A 19,497-nucleotide genomic window follows, 5' to 3' on the forward strand; every position below is an offset into this window, starting at 1 on the left:
ACAGTCCCTATTCTGCCTTTAATTACAAGTTTAAGTGATGGCTAATAAAGGTGATCCAAAACAAATAAGTAGAGCTGCTGCTCTAATTAAGCGGCTTTTGCTGCGTGCAATGAGCCAGACCCATTTGTGTCATAGTTCAGCAGAAGTCAGAAGAGTTCACAAGGGATTCATTTGAATTGCATCTGAACTGCTTCAAGAAGGAAAAGGCAGTGTTGACCATCTTGTTTCCTACACTGCTAGCCAAGAAACACCAGTCCATTCCCTAGACAGTCACACTGGGCAGGGGCACAGTCTTTCACATATATTTCATTTGATTGCGTCTGCCTTTACAGCAAGTACATTAAGATGACACCTTCCATTGCTTATGGAAGGTAAGCTTGAAGCTGTTGGGAAGCAGTGAATTGTTTTTCTGGCCAGATAATAAATAATACAATAATAACACTTCATGGCTGTGCCCCTGTTTTTTAACCAGCCCAGTACAGCAGAGGCAAGAGGTGTTTACTACTGGATGTATGCTGATTTGATGGATGAAATGAGCTGAGACTCCCTGTGGCAAATTTCAGCAAAAGGCTTTTCAGGTCGTCCACTTCATCTCACAGGTAGGGTCTGATGCCTGGGAAGGGCAGATGTGAAGGACAGGATATACGGAGAGAGCCCACACCGTGACTGCCCTGGAGATATACAGCTTTAATTTCAGTAGCCTGAACTCCCAAACCACAGCTAATCCTCTCCAGACGTGCAGTGCCCAGTCTTCTCTGCAGGTACAGTCTGGAATGTTTAGGGCTCCCTGTGCAGGAGCGCAAATTTTTGCCTGAGAAATAGAGTGTGTGGGAGATACATAGGATATTTTTCCTCTCTCCTCTGTATCTTCCATGGAAGTGTGTAGTCTTAGCACTGTATCTTCTGTGACCACAGCTGATATATTAAAATACACTTGTCCTGGAGAAGAGCCAGTACATGATCCTTTTGCAGGATGACATCTTGTAATAACAAGCCCCAGAATATCTGAAAATGGTACCAGTGTTCAGCTTGAGCCTGCTCCCTTCTCCTTCCTATCACCATAACACACCAGGGCTAGTGGTCATGACCCTGGTAAGAAAGGCATTCTCTCCTTAGGATATTAAAATACCATTTGTTGGAGCTAATCCTAGAGGAAAAAAGGGAATGGAAGAGTAAATCTCACATCCATTCAGATGCCCGGCACTCCGGGTTGTGCAACATCAGCTGGACCTCCCATCAGGGCACAGCACCCTGCACAGATCTTGTCTGTCTGTCCTGTCACCAATGTTTTGGTCTTTAGAGCTCTAGCAGGATTTTTTTTAGCTCTGTTCCTCATCCCCAAGTGCCAAATAAATGAGTGGTCACATGCAAGCATGCTGTTTCACTTGAAGATAAAGACAAGGATGTGCAGGTGGTGGGATCACTGGTGACAAGTGGGAGCTGCCTCTGGTACGATTAGCCAGCAAAATTTCCCCCATGCCGAGGGATACACATGGGCTGGGCAGCCACGTTGTATGTGTGACACAGCCCCGTGCCTTTCCAGGGTAACTGCTATGTGGACCCGTAACTGCTGGACGTACCATGGTCTTCCTCTTAGGGTCACTGCAGCAACAAACAGGCACACTGATTTCCCTAAACCCAAATTTGTTGTCTCGTACTCCCTCCCCCACATGCATTCCCATCCACTTTCCAGACAGAGGGTTATTATAAGATGTTTCAGCCCAAGAAGCACATTATTTTATCGGAAAATACTTTTCTCTGAAAATCATGCACAAACAACAGCGCAGCTTTGGAGTGGGAGATCCCCTGAGGGGAAAGGATGAGCTTGTGGTTAAACCATGGGATGGAGAGTCAGCAGATCAGGGTTTCTCATCCCCTGGCTCTGTGAGCTTTGACTCACCCTGTGGCCCCTGTGTGGTTCATATGCATGTTCAGTTTCCCCATCTGGAAAACCACTGCGATGAGATGCTGCAATGGCAGCATGCAGCCATTTATAGCTGCTGGGAACCACCATGTGCTCCTGCAAAGGCACACTCTCTCACCACGAAAATCAAGTCTTTGGGATGCAAAATGCTCCTCTGCAAAGTTTCCACCATTATGGTTCACCAGAGCTGCAAAGATCTACTTTGATATTTAAATATTTACCCAGGATTTAAATGTTTACCCAATACTGAAAGTGTCAGCCAGTGCTTGATGCCCATTCACGTGGGGATGCAGAGCCACGTGGGCAGCCATTTCTGCCAGGGGTACAGGGACCCCGCTGCCTCCCCAGCTGCCCTGAGGTGGGATGGGGTGTGGCGTGGCCTGGAAGCTCCTGAGGCACCCTTTCTTTTCCCGCATCCCCTTCCCCTATCCATTCCTCTCTCTCCTTCAGCACCCACTGTCTCCCCCAGGCCTGCCTGCAGCTCAGCCCCAAGGTAGGGCTTCCTTCACTTCCCCCCAAACCCAGCACCCAAGATCTTTGCTCCCATACCACCTTGCTGGAGCATTCCTGAGATCCTCCTTGGCTTTATGAAATACTGCCCTAGTGAGAGGATGGTACAGTTTTACCTCTTGCAGGCTCTTGTCTTTCAGGATGGGCATTCTTGGAAAAGCCTCCTGGAGAGGAGGTGCTCAGGGCTACCAAACCACACTGTGCACCCAGCTGGCAAAGCCCCTGGTCATGCAGGATGTCCTATCTCCTCCTCTGCAGCCCCACAAGGTACAGTGATCACTGCAAAGGCTTGTGGAATTTGATGGATCTCCAAGAATCACCTAATGCCCCTAATCTGGAGAAGTAAATCAAGTCACATTCCTTGGGCGAGTTTGTGCCTGCTCTGCCTGATCTGCTCTCGTCTCCAGGATCTTTTGTTCTTCTGTCCCCTCTGCAAACACTACTGTCAGGGTAGGAGCCACCAGCTTCATGTTCTGGAGAAAGCCCTGCTCTGGGAATCTGACAGTACATCCAGCCCCCTCTCTGCTTGCTCTGCCCTGTCCATTTGCCCCAAAACTCTCCACAACACAAGGGGCTGCCTTTTTATGTAGTATTTGGGCAACACCTTACAACAGCATAGGCCCTGCTTTCAACTCAGCCCTGAAATGCTACATTAGCAAGAGCAATAGAGTCACCTCTCCTGACCAATACATCTTCAGGATCTTCACAGAGGAGAAGAGGGTATTTGCCTCCCTCCTACAAGTGGGGAACTGAACTTCCTTACTTGTGAACTGAACTTACACAAGGGACTTGTCCAAGATCCCCAGACAGAGAAGCAGCAGTGGAGCCAGAAGATCTCCGAAGTCCCATCCCAGTTAAGTTGGCTAAGAACGGGACGTACAAACAAACAAAGATTACGTGCAGGTTGCAAAAGGTATAGAAGACAGAAGGAAAGAGGAAGGTTCAGTTCAGGATGCAAAGCAGCATGATGTTCACATCTCACCCTCCTTCCACATGTTACTTCCAGTATCTGCCAGTCCATCCCAACACACACCCCTACTGTGATGCTGGAGTGTTCAGTACATATTTGCCACGTCCTTGAAAGAGAAGAGCTCTGCAAAAGTGAGGTTTTCCCTAATTATTTGCACTGAGGAAAGAGGGTGACAAGCTCATCAACAGGGCCTCATCTACCTGCACCAAGGAGATAAAATCCACAGAAGTATCCTGTAAAGATCAACATAGACTGAAAGAATAAACATCCCAAATTGAAGTGTAGCACAAAACAGTTCCAGCATGATAACTGCTCCTTAGTGCATGCTGTCCATTTTTTACCAGGCCTCATGGGACATCATCCCAAGGGAGAATCAACACAGCCATAGCAAACCAGTTGCTGTCCCAATTTCATCTGCTTGAGACCGTGACCTCCTGACTTAAAGAGTTTTTTGAGAGACGGGTCAGCACAGTCAGTGTGGCAGCTAGAGAGATCAGGATTTGGTTTGCTGCCTCAGGGCAGTGTCTCTAAAACTCTTCTGCTGCTGTAGGATGGGAAGGAGTTAATGTTTGTCCCCTCCCTATTGCAGGTGCCAGTGGGTGTCCATCACTGTGGGTTAAATTTTGCTGGTATCTTGGCCTGGCAGGGACTGTATCAGGAAAATCATGCTCTTCCCTTCACTCCTGGTGAGAAGATGACTGGTCTGTGCAGAAAGTGTAGAGTGACCAAAATGAACTCAAGTATTAAATTTTCATTGGGTTAAGAGCTGGGAAATGAAGGCCACTGCAGGTAAACCAGAGGCTCACTTAAGACATCTTCTTAGAGCCGACAAAACCACCACATTTTAACATTCTCTCTCTGAAAGAACGCAATGTAAATTATTTTGCATTTTCACAGAAACCTGCAAATAGCATTCATGCTAGTCTGGGAAGAGCTACAGTAAATATTAAGCTTGCCTGAGAGCTAAGAAAGCCAAAGCATAGAGGTTTTGAGCAGGGCTGGGTTCTTCTGCCCTAAGCCTAGAGTTCCTCAGTGCTGCAGTAACTCACATAAGCACATGAGAGAGCCTAGCATTGTGGGTAGGGCTGCCAGTCTGTCTCTGGGCAGACGTGCCACCCTGGCACCCTTCAGCCTGGCGTGGACACAGGGACTGTTCCCCTGCTGAAGGCATATCCTCAACCCTTGCAGAAAAACCCTCCAGCCCTCAAGCCCTGCATTTTTCAATTCATGGGCGATGCTCACATGGTCCTTCTCGCACTAAGTCCTTCAGGCTGAGCCATCTCCTTTGGCTTTCCAGTCCAGGAGTGTTGTGTTTAGTGCCTCAGTCATATTTCTGAAGTCCAAAGGCATGAAAATACACAGAATCATTCAGCTTGGAGAAGACCCTTGGGATCATCGAGTCCAACCACCAGCCCTACTCTACAAGTTCTCCCCTACACCATATCCCTCAACATCTCATCTAAACCACCCTTAAACACATCCAGGGCCGGTGACTCCACCCCCTCCTGGGCAGCCTATTCCACTCTCTGACCACCATTTCTGTGAAAATTTTTTCCTCCTGTCCACTCTGAACCTCCCCTGTTGCAGTTTAAAGCCATTCCCTCTTGTTCTGTCACGCATCACCCGTGAGAAGAGACCAGCACCAACCTCCCTACAATGTCCTTTCCGGGAGCTGTAGAGAGTGATGAGGTCTCCCCTCAGCCTTCTCCTCCTCAAACTAAACAGCCCCAGCTCCTTCAATCGCTCCTCATAGGATCTGTTCCCCAGGCCCTTCCCCAGCTTCGTTGCCCTCCTCTGCACCCGCTCCAGCCCCTCGAGATCTCTCTCGTATTGAAGTGCCCAAAACTGGACACAACACTCCAGGTGTGGCCTCACCTTTCCCTTCACCTCCTTTCCCCTGCAAAAACATACTGGTATTCCCCATTAAAAGAAATCCCTACTTAGTGAAGCAAGCAGTTGCTTGTCTGCTGGGCTGATGCTGCCATCTTCTGCCCACCCGGTGCTTTGCTGCCGAAAACATCCCCAGCCCTCGGCCCAGGGACCCGGCCATGTGCAAGGTAAAGGGGATAAGGAAATTACAGGACTGTAAGAATTTAGGAACGGCCTCATGGTCCTTCACCGGTCGCTGTGGGTGGAGATCCAGATGTGTGTCCTGGAGGTTGTCCTCTTCAAGCCTTTGCATCGTGGTTGCAGGTGCGAGCGCAGGGTGCTGAGCTCTGCCGGATGGAGAAGGCGTAGGCTCTGTGTGAGGAATCACACTCAAAAGATGAAGCGGCTAAATACATGCAGTTAATGCAATTGCTAAGTGGACTGTTATTAGACACAGCTTGAGCTGTTCACAGTTCTTCCTGAAAACGCTGGAAAATCAAATGTTTAATTCAGAGAGAACAGCAGGACTGCATGATTTCTCTCCTGATACCCATCAAATAAGATTTTTTTTGGCAGGGATACAGAGTAATTGGTGTAACTGGCATTAAAGCTATGGCAGCAGAGTGTGTCACTGATACAGAGCGTTTGCTTTCCAGAACAGCAAAAGACTTCTGTCTTTTTGTTCAGAGCTTTAGTTCTGCCACAACTGCTGCCTCACAACCCTCCAATTACTTTTTCCCTTCCCCTGGCACCACTGGAAGAGTGGGATGCTTGGGGGGAGTTTTTCCAAACAGTGGGTTGTTAAAAGATGTAAAAACTGTTGAAACAAACCTTTCCACATACCAAGCCTCCACGATGCCTTGCCATGGGTTCAGTTTAGCAGAGCCTCAGTCCCATCCCTCCTTGGGACTATTTGTATTGGAGGTCTTTGTAGGCAGATGCTGTGGCCAATCCCTGAAAGCGTTGCATGAGGATGCGGTGGCATTGCCAACCACCTGTGGCACAACCTCACTGGTTCTCGACCATAGTTTCAGCTGGGGTAAGTGGCAGCAGCAGCAGCCCAGAGAGCAGCACATGAAGCATAACTCCAGACCCGGGCATCTCAGCTGTCAGAATTGTTGTGGCATCTTGTCTCTGCTGCACACACATGTGTAAACTGGGACAGATTATTTCAGGTTTGTGTCTTGATTTTCCCTCCCTCTAAGCGGGGGGAAAGTGTGCAGATGACATGGAGGTGAGGATTGCACAGCATCCAGGTGGGGTGTAGCTAGCGGGAGATGTGCTCAGCAGCCCTGACCTGTTGAATTTCCACAGTATTAAATTGTCAGGGCCTGCAGGAAAGGCAACTCTTATAAACTAAACCCACATAGATACAACACGAACTTTAAAACTGTTCAACATGAACTTTCTGCAAAGAATTTGATGTTCCTGGTGAACCTGTTCAGAGCTGACAGACTTTATAAACCACAGGCCACATGCAGCACTGAATTAATTCCCCATTCCCCTCTCTGGGAAGTGTCCTGAGCGATGTTGCAAGCTGAGCTTGCTGTCCATGTGCATCTCTTGGGCAGCAGCTATGGTTGGGAGGAGCAGGATCATACCACTGCGCCATGGCTAGGGAGCCGTGCAGCGGATGCCTGTAACTCACTGGAATTTCAGTAGCAGCTGAAATGCTGAGTTCTTCGCTCCTCTGAAATACGGAAATGTCACTAGACAAAACCATAGAGATTAAGCAACTTTCTGATGTTCATATGGAGAGACAGGAGCAGAGGTGGGGACAGCCTGCAGGATTCAGATCTACACCTTGATTTGTGCAATCCTCCTCCCCAGACCCGCAGCAGAGGCAATTACACCGTCTGTCTGAACAGTACATGAGTGACATTTTCTCCTCAGCCTGGAGTTAATGTACTTCTGCTTGTAAAGTCAGCAGGCAAACGCAGATCCTTGCTTAGCAGATCATTTCACTTTGCAGCATCAAAGCTTTGTGCTGGGGCAGACCCAGCGCCTTGAGTTTGGCAGAACCTGGGGAGGGGACAGACCTCCTTGCCAGAGGAACCCCTCGAATGGCTGTGGCAGCCAGCACATCTCTGATGGCAGGGGGGATTCTTGTGGCCTGGAAACGTATTGTCCCTTTCAGAAACCAATGACATGTTTTTCTGCTGTGCTATATACATATACACATTTTAAACATATACAGAGAAAGAGCTGGGTCACTGACGCCAACTTTCCATTTGCCATATATAAAATAAGAGAAATGTACCTCCAGCCTGTGATGCTCTGTGCTTTTCTGAGCAGAGCAGCTTTTGCACTGGGTGGTGGGTTTTCCTTTGGTCTCAGGTGATAGCAGCAGCTGGAAGTGACCCCAAATATGAGCTGGCTTAGAAGAGTGGTGCGAGCCATGGCATGGGCTACAGCTGGAGCAGACAGAGAGGAGGTGAAGAAGCTCACAAGCAGCAGAGGGATCAATGTGACCATCAAGGCTGCCAGCAGGGACATTCTCAAGGCAGCTCTTCAAAGATGCACTGAAGTAAAAGCCCTGCCTTGCTCTGCCTTATGACAAACCTGTGCAAGCACAGGTGATGCTGTTGACCTGTTTGAAGGCTTTGCTGCCCTTAGGGGAAGGTTCAGCAAACCTGTTGGGCTCTGTTGGCAGAGACACAGGCAAGGGGAGGTGGTTTTAGGGTTCAGTTGCAGCTGACCACCTCCTCAGGGCAATGCCTGTGCCAAAGCCCCCTGTGCACACAGAAGGGCTATGGGTAGGACAGGACATTGGCTTGGGTTTTTTTTTTGGTTTTTTTTTTTATGTTTTTAAGTATGTTCTCTGAAAACTATCACTAAAGTACAACAGCCCAGCCCAGAGCTTTTCATACCTGAAAACCCAGCATCTGCCGCTCTTTGGCCCTTCTCAGTGTGCAAGTACTGCCTCAAGACAGGGTGCAAGACCTCTACTAGATCTGCTTTGTTTCCTCCCTCTCCTTGCAGGTTGGCATGGGAGGGCAGGATTGTGAGGATGGACGTGGATTTTGCCAGAGGAAAAATCCCCTCAGTTCTCACTAATCTATTGTTTCCAAAAAAACATGTCAGCCATGGGAGCATCCTGAGTCTATACCAGGAAGTCGACTTCCTCATTTTTTCCTCTGCTATCTCCTCCATTCCCCAGCAATGCCCAGAAAGAAATATCAACCCCATGTTGGAACACTCTTCAAACTAGAAGAAGTAAGCGTGGAACAGATTCCTTAGGATTATTTTAGCAAAGCTCTTTTTTGTAGGTAGAAACAAGCTCTTGTGTGCCGTTAGGCCTCTGGCACAGAAGCCTCCAGAGTCCTGCTTCTCTAAGAAACATAAATATTAAATCAAGAAATCTCATTTTCCCCTCACCCTTTTTAATCTTCTTTCATTGAGTTTGAGCCAGGGAGCCGTTAACCCCTGGTTCCGTACTGCAGGGCCAGAATTGCGACATGATTAATGGCAAAGTCACACAAAACCCCATTCACTCCCATCCCAAAGAGTTTGTGTTCTTAAAGAAGAGTGTGCTGGGGTAATATTCTAAAGGAGTAGATTAGTGGATCCTGATGTGTCTTCATTTACATTTTCCCTGGAGCACTGCTGAAGGTGTTCAAAACACTTTTCTGGAGGTGAAAAAACACTTTTTTTCTCATTTGATGTTATTTTAATCCTTAAATAACAGCTCAACTCAGAAATATTTACATAGCCAACATCCAGCACATTTAGGGATGATGTAAAGCAGAGGAACACCCAGAAGCTGGTCTGATCCTGTTATTTCAATCCCACCAGTGGATCCCAGGGATGGAAAGCCCAGACTCAAATGCAGACTTGCCCCATGGATCCTGCCCCTTCCTTTCCTGCAAAGCCCTGCCCCAATGGCCATCACTCTAGACACCCAGGGCTTTGTGTTTGCAGGTTAACAAAGCCTTCAGCCCTGTGCTCCAGTGCACCACGAAGTAAATATGCTGTTTCTCCAGGACTCAGCGTCCCACTCTTTCCCTGCCCTGAAGAGGAGATTCTCCAAGCTCCCACCCCAAAAGTGGACAAGCCAAATGAGTCAGGGACACAACTTGGTTATGGCAGTTTAAGAAACTGCTGACTGTCAGCTGGACAGGGGTAGCCGTTGATGGCTGTGTGCTTTTAGCCTGTCCCCTTTCTGGGCTTAAGCACCAGCTGGGAATGCTCCTGCCAAGGCTCAGAGCTCTACAGCCCAAGTCAGAGGGGGAAACTTTTGTAGCCACCACCGAGTTGTGTGGCTGATGCTTTGCTTCATGCCTTCACACAGCCCAGAGGACCCAACAGTACTGTCAGGAATTTCTTGATGATAAATCAGAGGATCCCTCAGCATCAAGCATACCTTGTGAGTGTTCTGTATTACCTCAGCTACAGGAGCAGTAATTTTGACCAGATTGCCTGCCCTCTCAGAATCCTGAATAACTTTACACAGCACTCAAAATCTGACCCCACAATATTTCTCTGTGGCAGAGTGTCATGTGTATAGTCCTGGCATAAGCTGACTTCTTGCACAGCTTGTCCAACTTCATCAGTAGGGCACTGACCACTTTTCCTTTATTGACAACAGCCTAATGCAATGTGTTGGCTGTGCTTATTGATTATAGAAGCAGAGAAAAGTAGCTCACTTTCAGCTTCTTTTTGCAGTTTGAGCTGTACAAAGAGCAACTGAGGCTAATCAGGGTCCCACTGATACCCATTTGGGAGCCACTGCTGTAGGACATTGGAGCAGTGCCCCACTAGGCATCCAGCTTGACAGAAAGGTCTGATCTGAAATGAGGACCAAAATGGGAAAGACATGAGTGGATGGATAAAGGTTTGCATAGGGAATTAAGTCACTGGCCCATCCTGCCTCCAGCAATGACCAGCAAGGAAGGGAGACTGCTCTACTGCCTTCCTTCCACCTTGCTCACCCATGTCCCCAGGCATTTCTGCCTGGGAGGGAGGAGTATGCTCTTGACCCTGCATCAGTTCAGCTTGGTCCCAGGAGGGGCAATTACAGATACTGTTACTTTCATAAGCCTCACTGCAAGCAAAAGGAATCTAAAACTCTGGTAACAAGCTGGCTATAGTCTTTGAAGCTTAACGAGAGAGACTTGAACAATGAACTGCAGAGACACAATAGTCAAACCATTTCACGTGATAGTACTTAAATTTGTCTGTGCTGTGCCCTGCTGTTCCAGCATTGCTTAGACTCTGGCTACACAAGCCACTTTGGCATTGCTTGTGATTACAAAGTGCTTCCTTTGCCGCCATAGCCCTCCTGGCTTTCTTAGAATGCCTTTATTATGGCAGCAATGCCAGTCCTGCTTTGCAGTGCCTTAGACCCTGCAGGAAGTTATTTAACTCTCATCCATCCTTTAAAAGCTTTTCAAATTCATCATGTTATCCACAGCTTCTTATTGCAGAAGAAAAGAAATAGTTTCTTAGCTTATTTCACTGGTAATAGCAGAAAATGGCCTATTGTAGCAAAGAATTTGTCCAAATAAGCTGGGAGCTGTAGCTGTCCTGTAGATAACATACAGCTCATTTTAGTGTCTTGGAAGCACTCTACAGGCATCCACAATTGGAGAATCATTGTATTTCAGGTAAATGTGCTGCTTAAAGTTAACAGTCAGCATAGACCACTGAACAATGGTTTCATTTTATATATTCAAGCTGCCCCCTAAGTTATTAATAACACTTAAAGTTGGTAGTCTGATGGTAGTGAAGTAGGGCAATGGTGGAAGACCAGGACCCTTACCCTGTTGCACCCACTGAGATTCCAGCAGTGTTTAAGGACTTTAACATGTTAAACCTAGATTACTGAATTTATTATCTTTGGTCATCATGCTTCCATCCATTTGCTTTGATGAAATAGCATATTTGGTGTCTTCAGGTCATGCCACAGAAGGTTCCACAATTTAGTTACATACTATGCATACATAATGCCTAAATAAACAGATTTTAAGTCTACCTGACATTATTTTTTAAATATATTATTACACTTAAAACAAGTCCCTCACCACTGAGTGCTGCTTACATCTGTCACATCTTCTCTTGATCTTCCTTTGCCCAAGTAGAAGAGACCTTAGGCCTTTAGGGATCCCCATACCTTACAGCTTTATCTCATGAAGGACAATGAAACTTTTCAAAGGCTTCTGTTCCATTCTCACAAATATTTATATTAGGTAAAATAAAAAGCATCTTTATTATTGCAAAGTTCTGGATCACTTTTCATGTTTTAGTCTCTAATTCTTGATCTGATACATAGCTTCAAAAATAGTTTCATTGTAGTTCTATCTTGTTCAGCAGCCAGCCCTACAGTAGAGATGCACCTTTTCCTGCTCTACCTTTCCATAAGCTCTTGCTAGGCCTCTGAGTGCCTTAATATAGCTTCAGTGACCCTGACTGGCCTCATGTGAGCATCCCCACCCATGGGCCTGGGGACCTATATAAACTCAGCCTGGGAGCTTTATTTTTTTCCTAAACTGTGTTGTAGAAATACTAGCCTCTAACTAAGCCTAGCTAGTCTTAGAGCCTGCTGTGCTGGACCTAGCTAAGTGTGTTTGACCTGAGTACTTTCTCTGGACCTGGTTCTGACCTGTAGACTGACTTGCCAGATGGACTTTAGACTCACCTGATGACTTTCAACATTCTTTCCTCTAGGTCCTCCAGCTCCTAGAGGAAGTAAAACCTCTTGTGCTACTTGTTTTTATATTCTAGTCTTAGTAGTTTGTGGGACTATAACAGAAGATTGTCAAGAAGGATTGTAAACATGCTCAAGTGACTTGCAGCTGGGGTGCCAAAACCCACATACATCACACTAATTGTTGCTTAGCTCTGCATGCTTGATGGGTAGAATGTCTGCAATTAGATAACATAGGCCTGTGAGAGACTCAGAGACACCCTACTGAACATCCTTGAGATTCCTGCCCTACTGTGGGAAAGATCAAAGCACAGTGGAAAAGCACACCTGCAAAAATCCCTGATATACAGATGAAAGCAGCAGATTTGAGATCTTTTTCCTTCTTTGCCTCTATGGCTAGCAAGGACTGAGCTCTACAGTGCCTGCATCCCTGCTTGCGTGCCTCTGTCCAGGTGTTGCTGCAGACATCCTCTGGGTTGTGAGGTAACAGGAATAAATTTACTATTTGTATTTCATCCATGGTTTTGTGGTTATTCCTGTGCTGGCTCACACCCAGTTGGTGGTTTGTTGTTCTTGCTGAAGATCTTCCACCATTCAGGTGGGTCCTGCATAACAGTTTTCCTAGAGCAGCAGTATTTTGTTGTCTCAGTGTCTTCCCTTTGAAGCAGGAGTGGTGGTAGTGCTAGTCTTTCCCTTGCCTTGGCTCTGTGGGGTCTGCTGCCTCTCTGCACCCATGTCTAGGTGGTGGGAGGCACCCTTGGGACTTGCTTCCCACATGACCTCCTGCAGCCTGGTCCTGGCACCCTACACTGAAGCTCCCAGGTGCTGTCAGAAGGTTGTGCAGCCCACTCAGACTTCATTCATCTGAGCTTATGAGTGTCAATAAGGTGGCCAAGTGCAATGGTGGGTACCTGCTACTGCTTGCTGAGTAATTTGTTACTGCCTTCTCCTGAATAGATGCTCGTCAGCCTCACCCTGGGGTAGCTGAGCAATCTGAGAAAGGAGCATGGTGTTGGCCTTGGTGTATCACATCCTGCTAGGTAAAGTGAGGGGGAGAAAATTGTGACTGCCCACAGGGTGTTGCCTTTCTCAGGAACTGTGAAGGATTTTTTTAGTTCTTCAAAATGTCTAGAGTTTTAGTACTTACAATCAGCAAAAATTGGAGTGGAATATCAACGGAACACAGCTTTCAAAAACTAATTTTCTTTTTCCTTTCAAGCTGACAATGGGATTTTAAGAAAAACTTTGAATAATGGATACACTTTTGAATAATGGATGTTTCACAGCCGAAGTCCCTTGCCTTTTCTCTCTGTGCCTGAATGAGGAGCCTTTTAATTGCACAACACGTGGAGTGGAGGTACAAAATGCTTTGTGTCTTGTGCTGCTGATTAACTGATGCATACACTCCCATTAAACATTCAGAGATGGGTAAGTGTATCACAGCCCGAAGCTGTATGTTATGCACGTTGGGTTTTTATCAGCTAAGAATCTGGCACAAGTTGTTTTGCATTTTTCCTTGTCTTTGCAATGGCTGCTTGTAGTTTTCCTCTCTTTTGTGGATTCAGTCTTTCCTGCTTCTAGGGAGACATTCTTCCCACATGAGGAACTCACACCTTATGTTCTGGACTCATGTGATGTGGTGTGAGGTCACCTTGTGAAGCAAAGAAGCATTCTGAGTTTAGACCATGGAACAAACTTGTAAATAGGGTTTTCCAAAATAGCAGTGCTTATTGCAAGGGCTTTGCTGAAAGATGATCATACGTGATGCAAGAGCTGCCCTGGTGTCTGTGCCAGGCTGGATGCTGTGCTGTGGAGTGATGGTGAATCTGCAATGCATGGAGCAATTTGAGCCCCCTGCAAATTAGCTGTGTGGGATGTAGGGAGGGGAATTAGCAAGAACAGAAACAGTAATGGGTCTTCCCTCCTCTTATTCTGTCTGTCCCTGGAGCTGGCTCTTCTCCAAGTTAATTCAGCTGTCATGAAAGTTTAACTCTGCTGCAGAAGGGAGAAGATAAGTCACCATGACCCTGAAAAATGTAAAGGGTAGGTTTGGGGTCAATGGTTTTTTGTGCTCTTTGTCCTCAGTTTCCCCAGTTCTTGGAGCAGTGCTCAGCACTTTGAGTGAATCCAGATGGGCTCAGTGGAGCAAAACCCTGCTCTGTTAGTACTTCTCTAACTTTTATCTGCACAAAACACCGTTAAGGCAAGAAACTATGATCCCATCAACTCCCCAGTTTTCATTCCAAGCACAAATCCAGCCCAGGGACAGAGCCTCAAAGAACAAATACTGCTGGAGCCTGGCTCTGTCCTGCTCCCAGCCCTCTGCATCCTGGCTGCAGGGGTCTGGAGGCTCAACTTACATAGAGAAATCCTGTAAGTTTGGAATATTTTAACTCTTGACATCAGATCACAGAAGTCCTATGGAGGCAGCTTGTTGGGGTGTCACAGGGGTTCCCCTGTGGTCCCTGATATCAGGCTTTTTTCTTTCACTTAGAGGTTTTTTGGTGATACTTGCCCCCACACATTATAGGAGGCTTCTGGACAGGTTTCTGGCTTTAAACAGAGCTTGTTCTCTCTCAATTTTGCAGCTTCATGCCTTAGAGGACAACTGCAATTTAGTTTTATTTTGTGAAATTTGACATGACTTGAGAGTGTGATTTACTGGCCTTAAAGGATATAGTATATGTAACTGTGGAAGGCATAAGTGGCTTTTCATGGTAGAGGAGTCATAAATTGAGATTAAAAAAAATGAGGGAAACATTACTGTCCAACTTTACAAGGTAGCACTGAAAACAGGACACAGTGAAGCCATCTGTAACTGTCAATGGTCTTTATTGTCACTGATTGTGTGTAATAAAGCTTCTGATCGAGACCTGTGGTCTCAAATACGAAAGGAACCAACATTCAAGTGTCTGAAAAGACACAAGATGGCAATCTTTTCAAAAGGACACCCTGGAATATCTCAGGGCTAAAGACTTCCAAGCTATCAGCTTTCCTTGCTCCGGCATGTGCTGTGTAGACCCTGGGAAAGGGTGTATCCAGCTTACTCCCTCTGTGGCCACCCGTAAAGGAGCCTGAAAGTGTGTGGGGTGAGATAGAAATCTGACAAGGCAGAAGCAGGGCTGGTAGTCCTGGCTGCATATTCCCATCCAGACAAATTCAGCATCCGTCCCCTGCTAATTCACAGCACGTACACTGTGAGGTGCAGCAGTAGTAGCTGCTGGTGTTTCTTCTGGGGCTTGTTTTGACATCTGCATCCTCCTCTTTGCCTTCTGTCCCCTCCATATCTTCCAACAGACACGGATTCAGAGGGGCATTTCATATAGCAAGGAGATTTTAGACAAGGAATAATAACCTCCTCTTGTTTTGTTTTTGTTTTTTTCTTTAATGGCACAAGAATAACCTCAGAATTCATCTCACTCAAAAATTAATTTTCCCTGGTTGAGCAGGGAGTGGTGTGGGATGGGTGGAAGAATTACCTTTGCTTGCTTTTCAACATTTGCCTGGCAAATATTTCCAGGACTCTTGGTTTTATATGTTAATTTTCAGCTTAAAGTTTGTAATGCATTGCAATGTGGCAAGGCAACAGGGGCGGTGTGACAGTTTCCAGGCTGCTCGTGCTCGTTTTATCTGCAAATGGTTGAATTTGCAATGTGTAATGATCTCTATAAGGCAGTTAACGGCGAAATAAACATCAATTTTATGGCTGGGAAAACATAAGGGGTGTTGCAGAGAAAAAGGAAAGCACCTGAATACTGAAAGCTCTCTGACCTCCTCAATGTGGTTGGGTTTAGCTCTTCCATTTCCTGTGGCCCTCGTGCATCCCAATCCTTTCCCATGGTGGGTCGAGCCAGGTGAGATGCCATGGCAGAGCCTGCCACAGTGGGATGCAGGAGCGGCTCAGCCTTTCCTTTAGTGGTGGGGGATGCAAGTAGCAAGGACTTGGTATTCACAGCCAAGAGTTAAAAGATTTTGCTGAAGTGGGAATCAAGTAAGGCAAAGACTTCAAAGTTTTTGGGGGCTTGCTTTGTAATACGAGCTCATGCATAAAGCTGCAGTTACCTTTTTGTTGCAGCCAGACTGGGGACCTGTACAGCACGCTGTATAGACATGCTCTGATTTTCACAAATACTAGCTTTTTGCGGCTCTGTTTCTTCACTGGATACAATGTAGGGTGTAAAATGTTTTTTCTTAATTAACTGTATGCTGAAAGCCTCTGGAATGCACTTAATGTTCTCACCTAAGTCTCAAAAAATTAATAGGCATGTCTGGAAGATGCTAAATGTGACTGTATGTGTGGGGTCGTGGTGGGAGGGATGTCTCAGTCCCTTGAAGCTGGAAAGAACCTAATGTGGGGAAGAAAGGTGCAAAACCTTTGGTGAAAATTTAAGCCTACAAACTGACTACAGTAAAATGTGAAGTGGTGCCTCACTGGCCGGATCAAATCCACACGATGGTGCTAATGAGGTGGCTGCAGATGGGAGCAGGTATTTCAGCTGCTTTAGGAGCCACCACCTTCCTCCCACTGGGATGTCCCTGACTTGGGAAGGCCCTAAATGCCACCCTCAGCTGGAGCAGGGGCTCTTACCACTCCTTCCCTCTAAGCCTGGCAGGAATGATCAAGCTAGTTGGTTAATTAGCTGCCATTGAGACTGACTGAGGATGAGGGCTCTCCCTGTGCAGGTGCTCAGCCTACCTGGGAACCTGGGTTCCTGGGTGGTTTTAGTTTTCTTGGTCTGTGCGTGACACATAATACGCTGTCAAACATCTCGAATGCTGACAGTGTGTTCAAGGCTGATGTTTTTGCTCTAAAGAATATTTGAGTTTTCATGTTTTATGTAGCTCATTTATTACTTGCATTTCTGCCATGCAGATGTGATGAGAGATGAGATGGTTTAAATTTTTTCTCTTGACTGTAGCAAGCCCTTTCGAACTCCCCTGTGCTGTGACATCTCCACAAAAAAAGTATGTGTGTATATATATCTCACATTTTTAGGGTGCTAAAACTCAGAGATGAACAAAGCTTTCTATTGATGCCATCTAAAAAAAAACCAACCTGATCTCAGAACCAATTAGAAACAACATAAATCACCTAAAACCAGCTTCAGGTACTGAAGCCACCTGGAATTCTCCTCTTAGGTTACAAAGATTTCTGATGAGGCTTGGCTAATTATTCTCACCTGTTATATTTAGTGTGGAGGGGACTGGCCTTCTATGGGAGCCCCAATGAGCTGTGCAAACACCTGGAGGGCATGAAGAAAAATGTTTTCCACCTAATCTTGTTACTGTGACAACAGCAGTGAAACCTTTTAAAGCAGAAAAATACAATTTTTTAAAGAGATATTGCTGTCCCTTCAGCTCTGTCTGACAAATGCTATCTGTAGTGTGTGCCTGCTTTAAAATAGTCCTGTAAGCTTGATGGCAGTACTATGGCACGGAGCTTGGATTTCCAAGAAAGCTATGAATCTTTTTAAAACAGATATTTCTTGACTAGAAGCAATGTAGTTAAAGGGTTACCTCTTTTTTTTTTTTTTTTTTTTTTTTTCCCTCTCTTTCTAGCCCATCTGGTCCTTTTATCTCTTTTCATTTCCTTTGCTTTTCATTTCCCAGCTCTTTTCCCCTAGCACTCTCTTCCAACACACTCTTCTGCCTTTTCTTTTAAATTGGTGTTCCCCAGCTGTCCATTTTAAGCTACTTTTGCTTGAAGCTTGATGTTACTGGTAGTTTCTTGCATCTCCTTCCCTAGCATGGGCCAGTACAGTGTTTCCACTCATCTCAAACACAAGCATCACAAGTTGCAGCTGCTTTTATGCAAGTCAAGCTCCCAAGTCTTCCTCATGACCCAAAGCCCCCAGGTTTGGCTGGCAAAAGCAGCCTGAGAAGCTGGGGCTGCTCTCAGCTTCTTCATGTGGTGCTGACTGAACCCTAGCAGTTTCCCAGTATAAATTTGTTTGATTGCCATAAAAGAGTTTGGCAATATCTAGCAGTAGCCTCTTGGCTAGAAACCTAAAATTATTAGCCATTAGTCAAGTGGAAGGATGGGGGAAAGGCTGAGGTACTTAACAACTTCTTTGCCTCAGTCTTTAATAGTAAGATCAGTTCTCTGGGTACCCAGCCCCCTGAGCGGGAAGACAGGGATGGGAAGCAGAATGAAGCCCCCATAATCCAAAGGGAAATGGTTAGTGACCTGCTACATTACTTAGACATGCACAAGTGTATGGGGCTGGATGGGAGCCACCCAAGGGGACTGAGGGAGCTGTCAGAAGCGCTCACCAAGCCACTCTCCATCATTTGTCAACAGTCCTGTCTAACTGGGGAGGTCATGGTTGACTGGAGGTGTTGGAGAACGCCTTGCAGAGAGCAAGGCCATGGGTCTCTGCAGGAGCTGACTGCAGCCATCTGAGGTAAACAAAGGAAAAAACCCAGGGTACAGTTATGCCAAACAACAGACTGTTATGTTAACAAAGAGAGAAACTGAGGTACACAATGGCCTTGATGGTAAAAACAACCTTGGGAAAGGAGGCAGGCCAGAAGAGGGAAGATGTTGTGACATGTCTGAGATGCCACAGAGGGCTGGGACATTATAATGTAGCTTTTTACATGTATCCAATAGATTTGTGAGTAGTATGCATGATTATTGTAGAGTGCTTATATAAGGGGTGATTTCTTTCAATAAAGTTGAAGCTTGCTCTATCATTCACATTGAATCGGCTGCTTGCTTCCTCTGCCCGCCGCATGGAGGTTAGCAAATGTGATGTCCATCTATAAGAAAGGCCAAAAGGAGGATCTGGGGACTTACAGGATGTCAAGTCTGACCTCGGGGACAGGGAAGGTTATGAAGCAGCTCATCTTGAGTGACATCACCTGGCATGTACAGGACAACCAGGTGATCAGACTCAGCCATTGTGGGTTTGTGAAAGGCAGCTGCATCTTGACAAACCTAATCCCTTAGGACAAGGTGTCCTGTTAGTGAATGAGGGAAAGGCTGTGGATGTTGTTTACCTGGACTTCAGTAAAGCCTTTGACACTGTTCCCCACAGCATTCTCCTGGAGAAACTGTCTGCTCATGGCTTGGATGCGTCTGCTCTTCATTGGGTAAAAAACTGGCTGTATGGCTGCGCCCAGAGAGATGGTGAATGGAGTTAAATCCAGTTGGCAGCTGGTCACAAGTGGTGTCCCCCAGGGCTCAGTATTTGGGCCAGCTCAATTTAATACCTTTATCAATGATCTGGATGAGGGGATCGAGTGCACCCTCAGTAAATTCACAGAGGACACCAAGATGGGTGGGAGTGTTGATGTGCTTGAGGGTAAGGAGGGTCTGCAGAGGGCTCTGGACAGGCTGGAGCAATGGGCCAAGGCCAACTGGATGAGGCTCAACAAGGCTCAGTGCTGGGTCCTGCACTCAGGGCACAACAGCCTCCTACAATGCTTGGGGAAGAGTGTCCAGAAAGCTGCCCAGTGGAAAAAGACTTGGGGTGTTGGTCAACAGCTGACTGAACGTGAGCCAGCAGTGTGCCCAGGTGGGCAAAAAGGCCAACAGCTTCCTGACTTGTATCAGAAATAGTGTGACCAGAAGGA

At 46.4% G+C, this 19,497-nt stretch overlaps 1 protein-coding gene across 1 annotated transcript; it reads left to right on the forward strand.

Moving 5' to 3' along the window:
• The first annotated feature begins 345 nt into the window (after window positions 1–345).
• Window positions 346–9,239, forward strand: LOC141961057 (quinone oxidoreductase-like protein 2). Its single transcript, XM_074907581.1, is given in 13 exon segments — window positions 346–371; window positions 2,575–2,701; window positions 3,994–4,125; window positions 5,850–5,914; window positions 6,208–6,240; window positions 6,242–6,312; window positions 6,479–6,507; window positions 7,611–7,696; window positions 7,698–7,800; window positions 7,927–7,934; window positions 8,256–8,443; window positions 8,446–8,489; window positions 9,195–9,239. Coding segments are annotated over 13 exon segments (957 nt in total).
• The last annotated feature ends 10,258 nt before the right edge of the window (window positions 9,240–19,497 follow it).

The sequence above is a fragment of the Athene noctua genome, chromosome 5, assembly GCF_965140245.1.
Source record: "Athene noctua chromosome 5, bAthNoc1.hap1.1, whole genome shotgun sequence".
In the NCBI taxonomy this organism is placed as follows: Eukaryota; Metazoa; Chordata; class Aves; order Strigiformes; family Strigidae; genus Athene; species Athene noctua.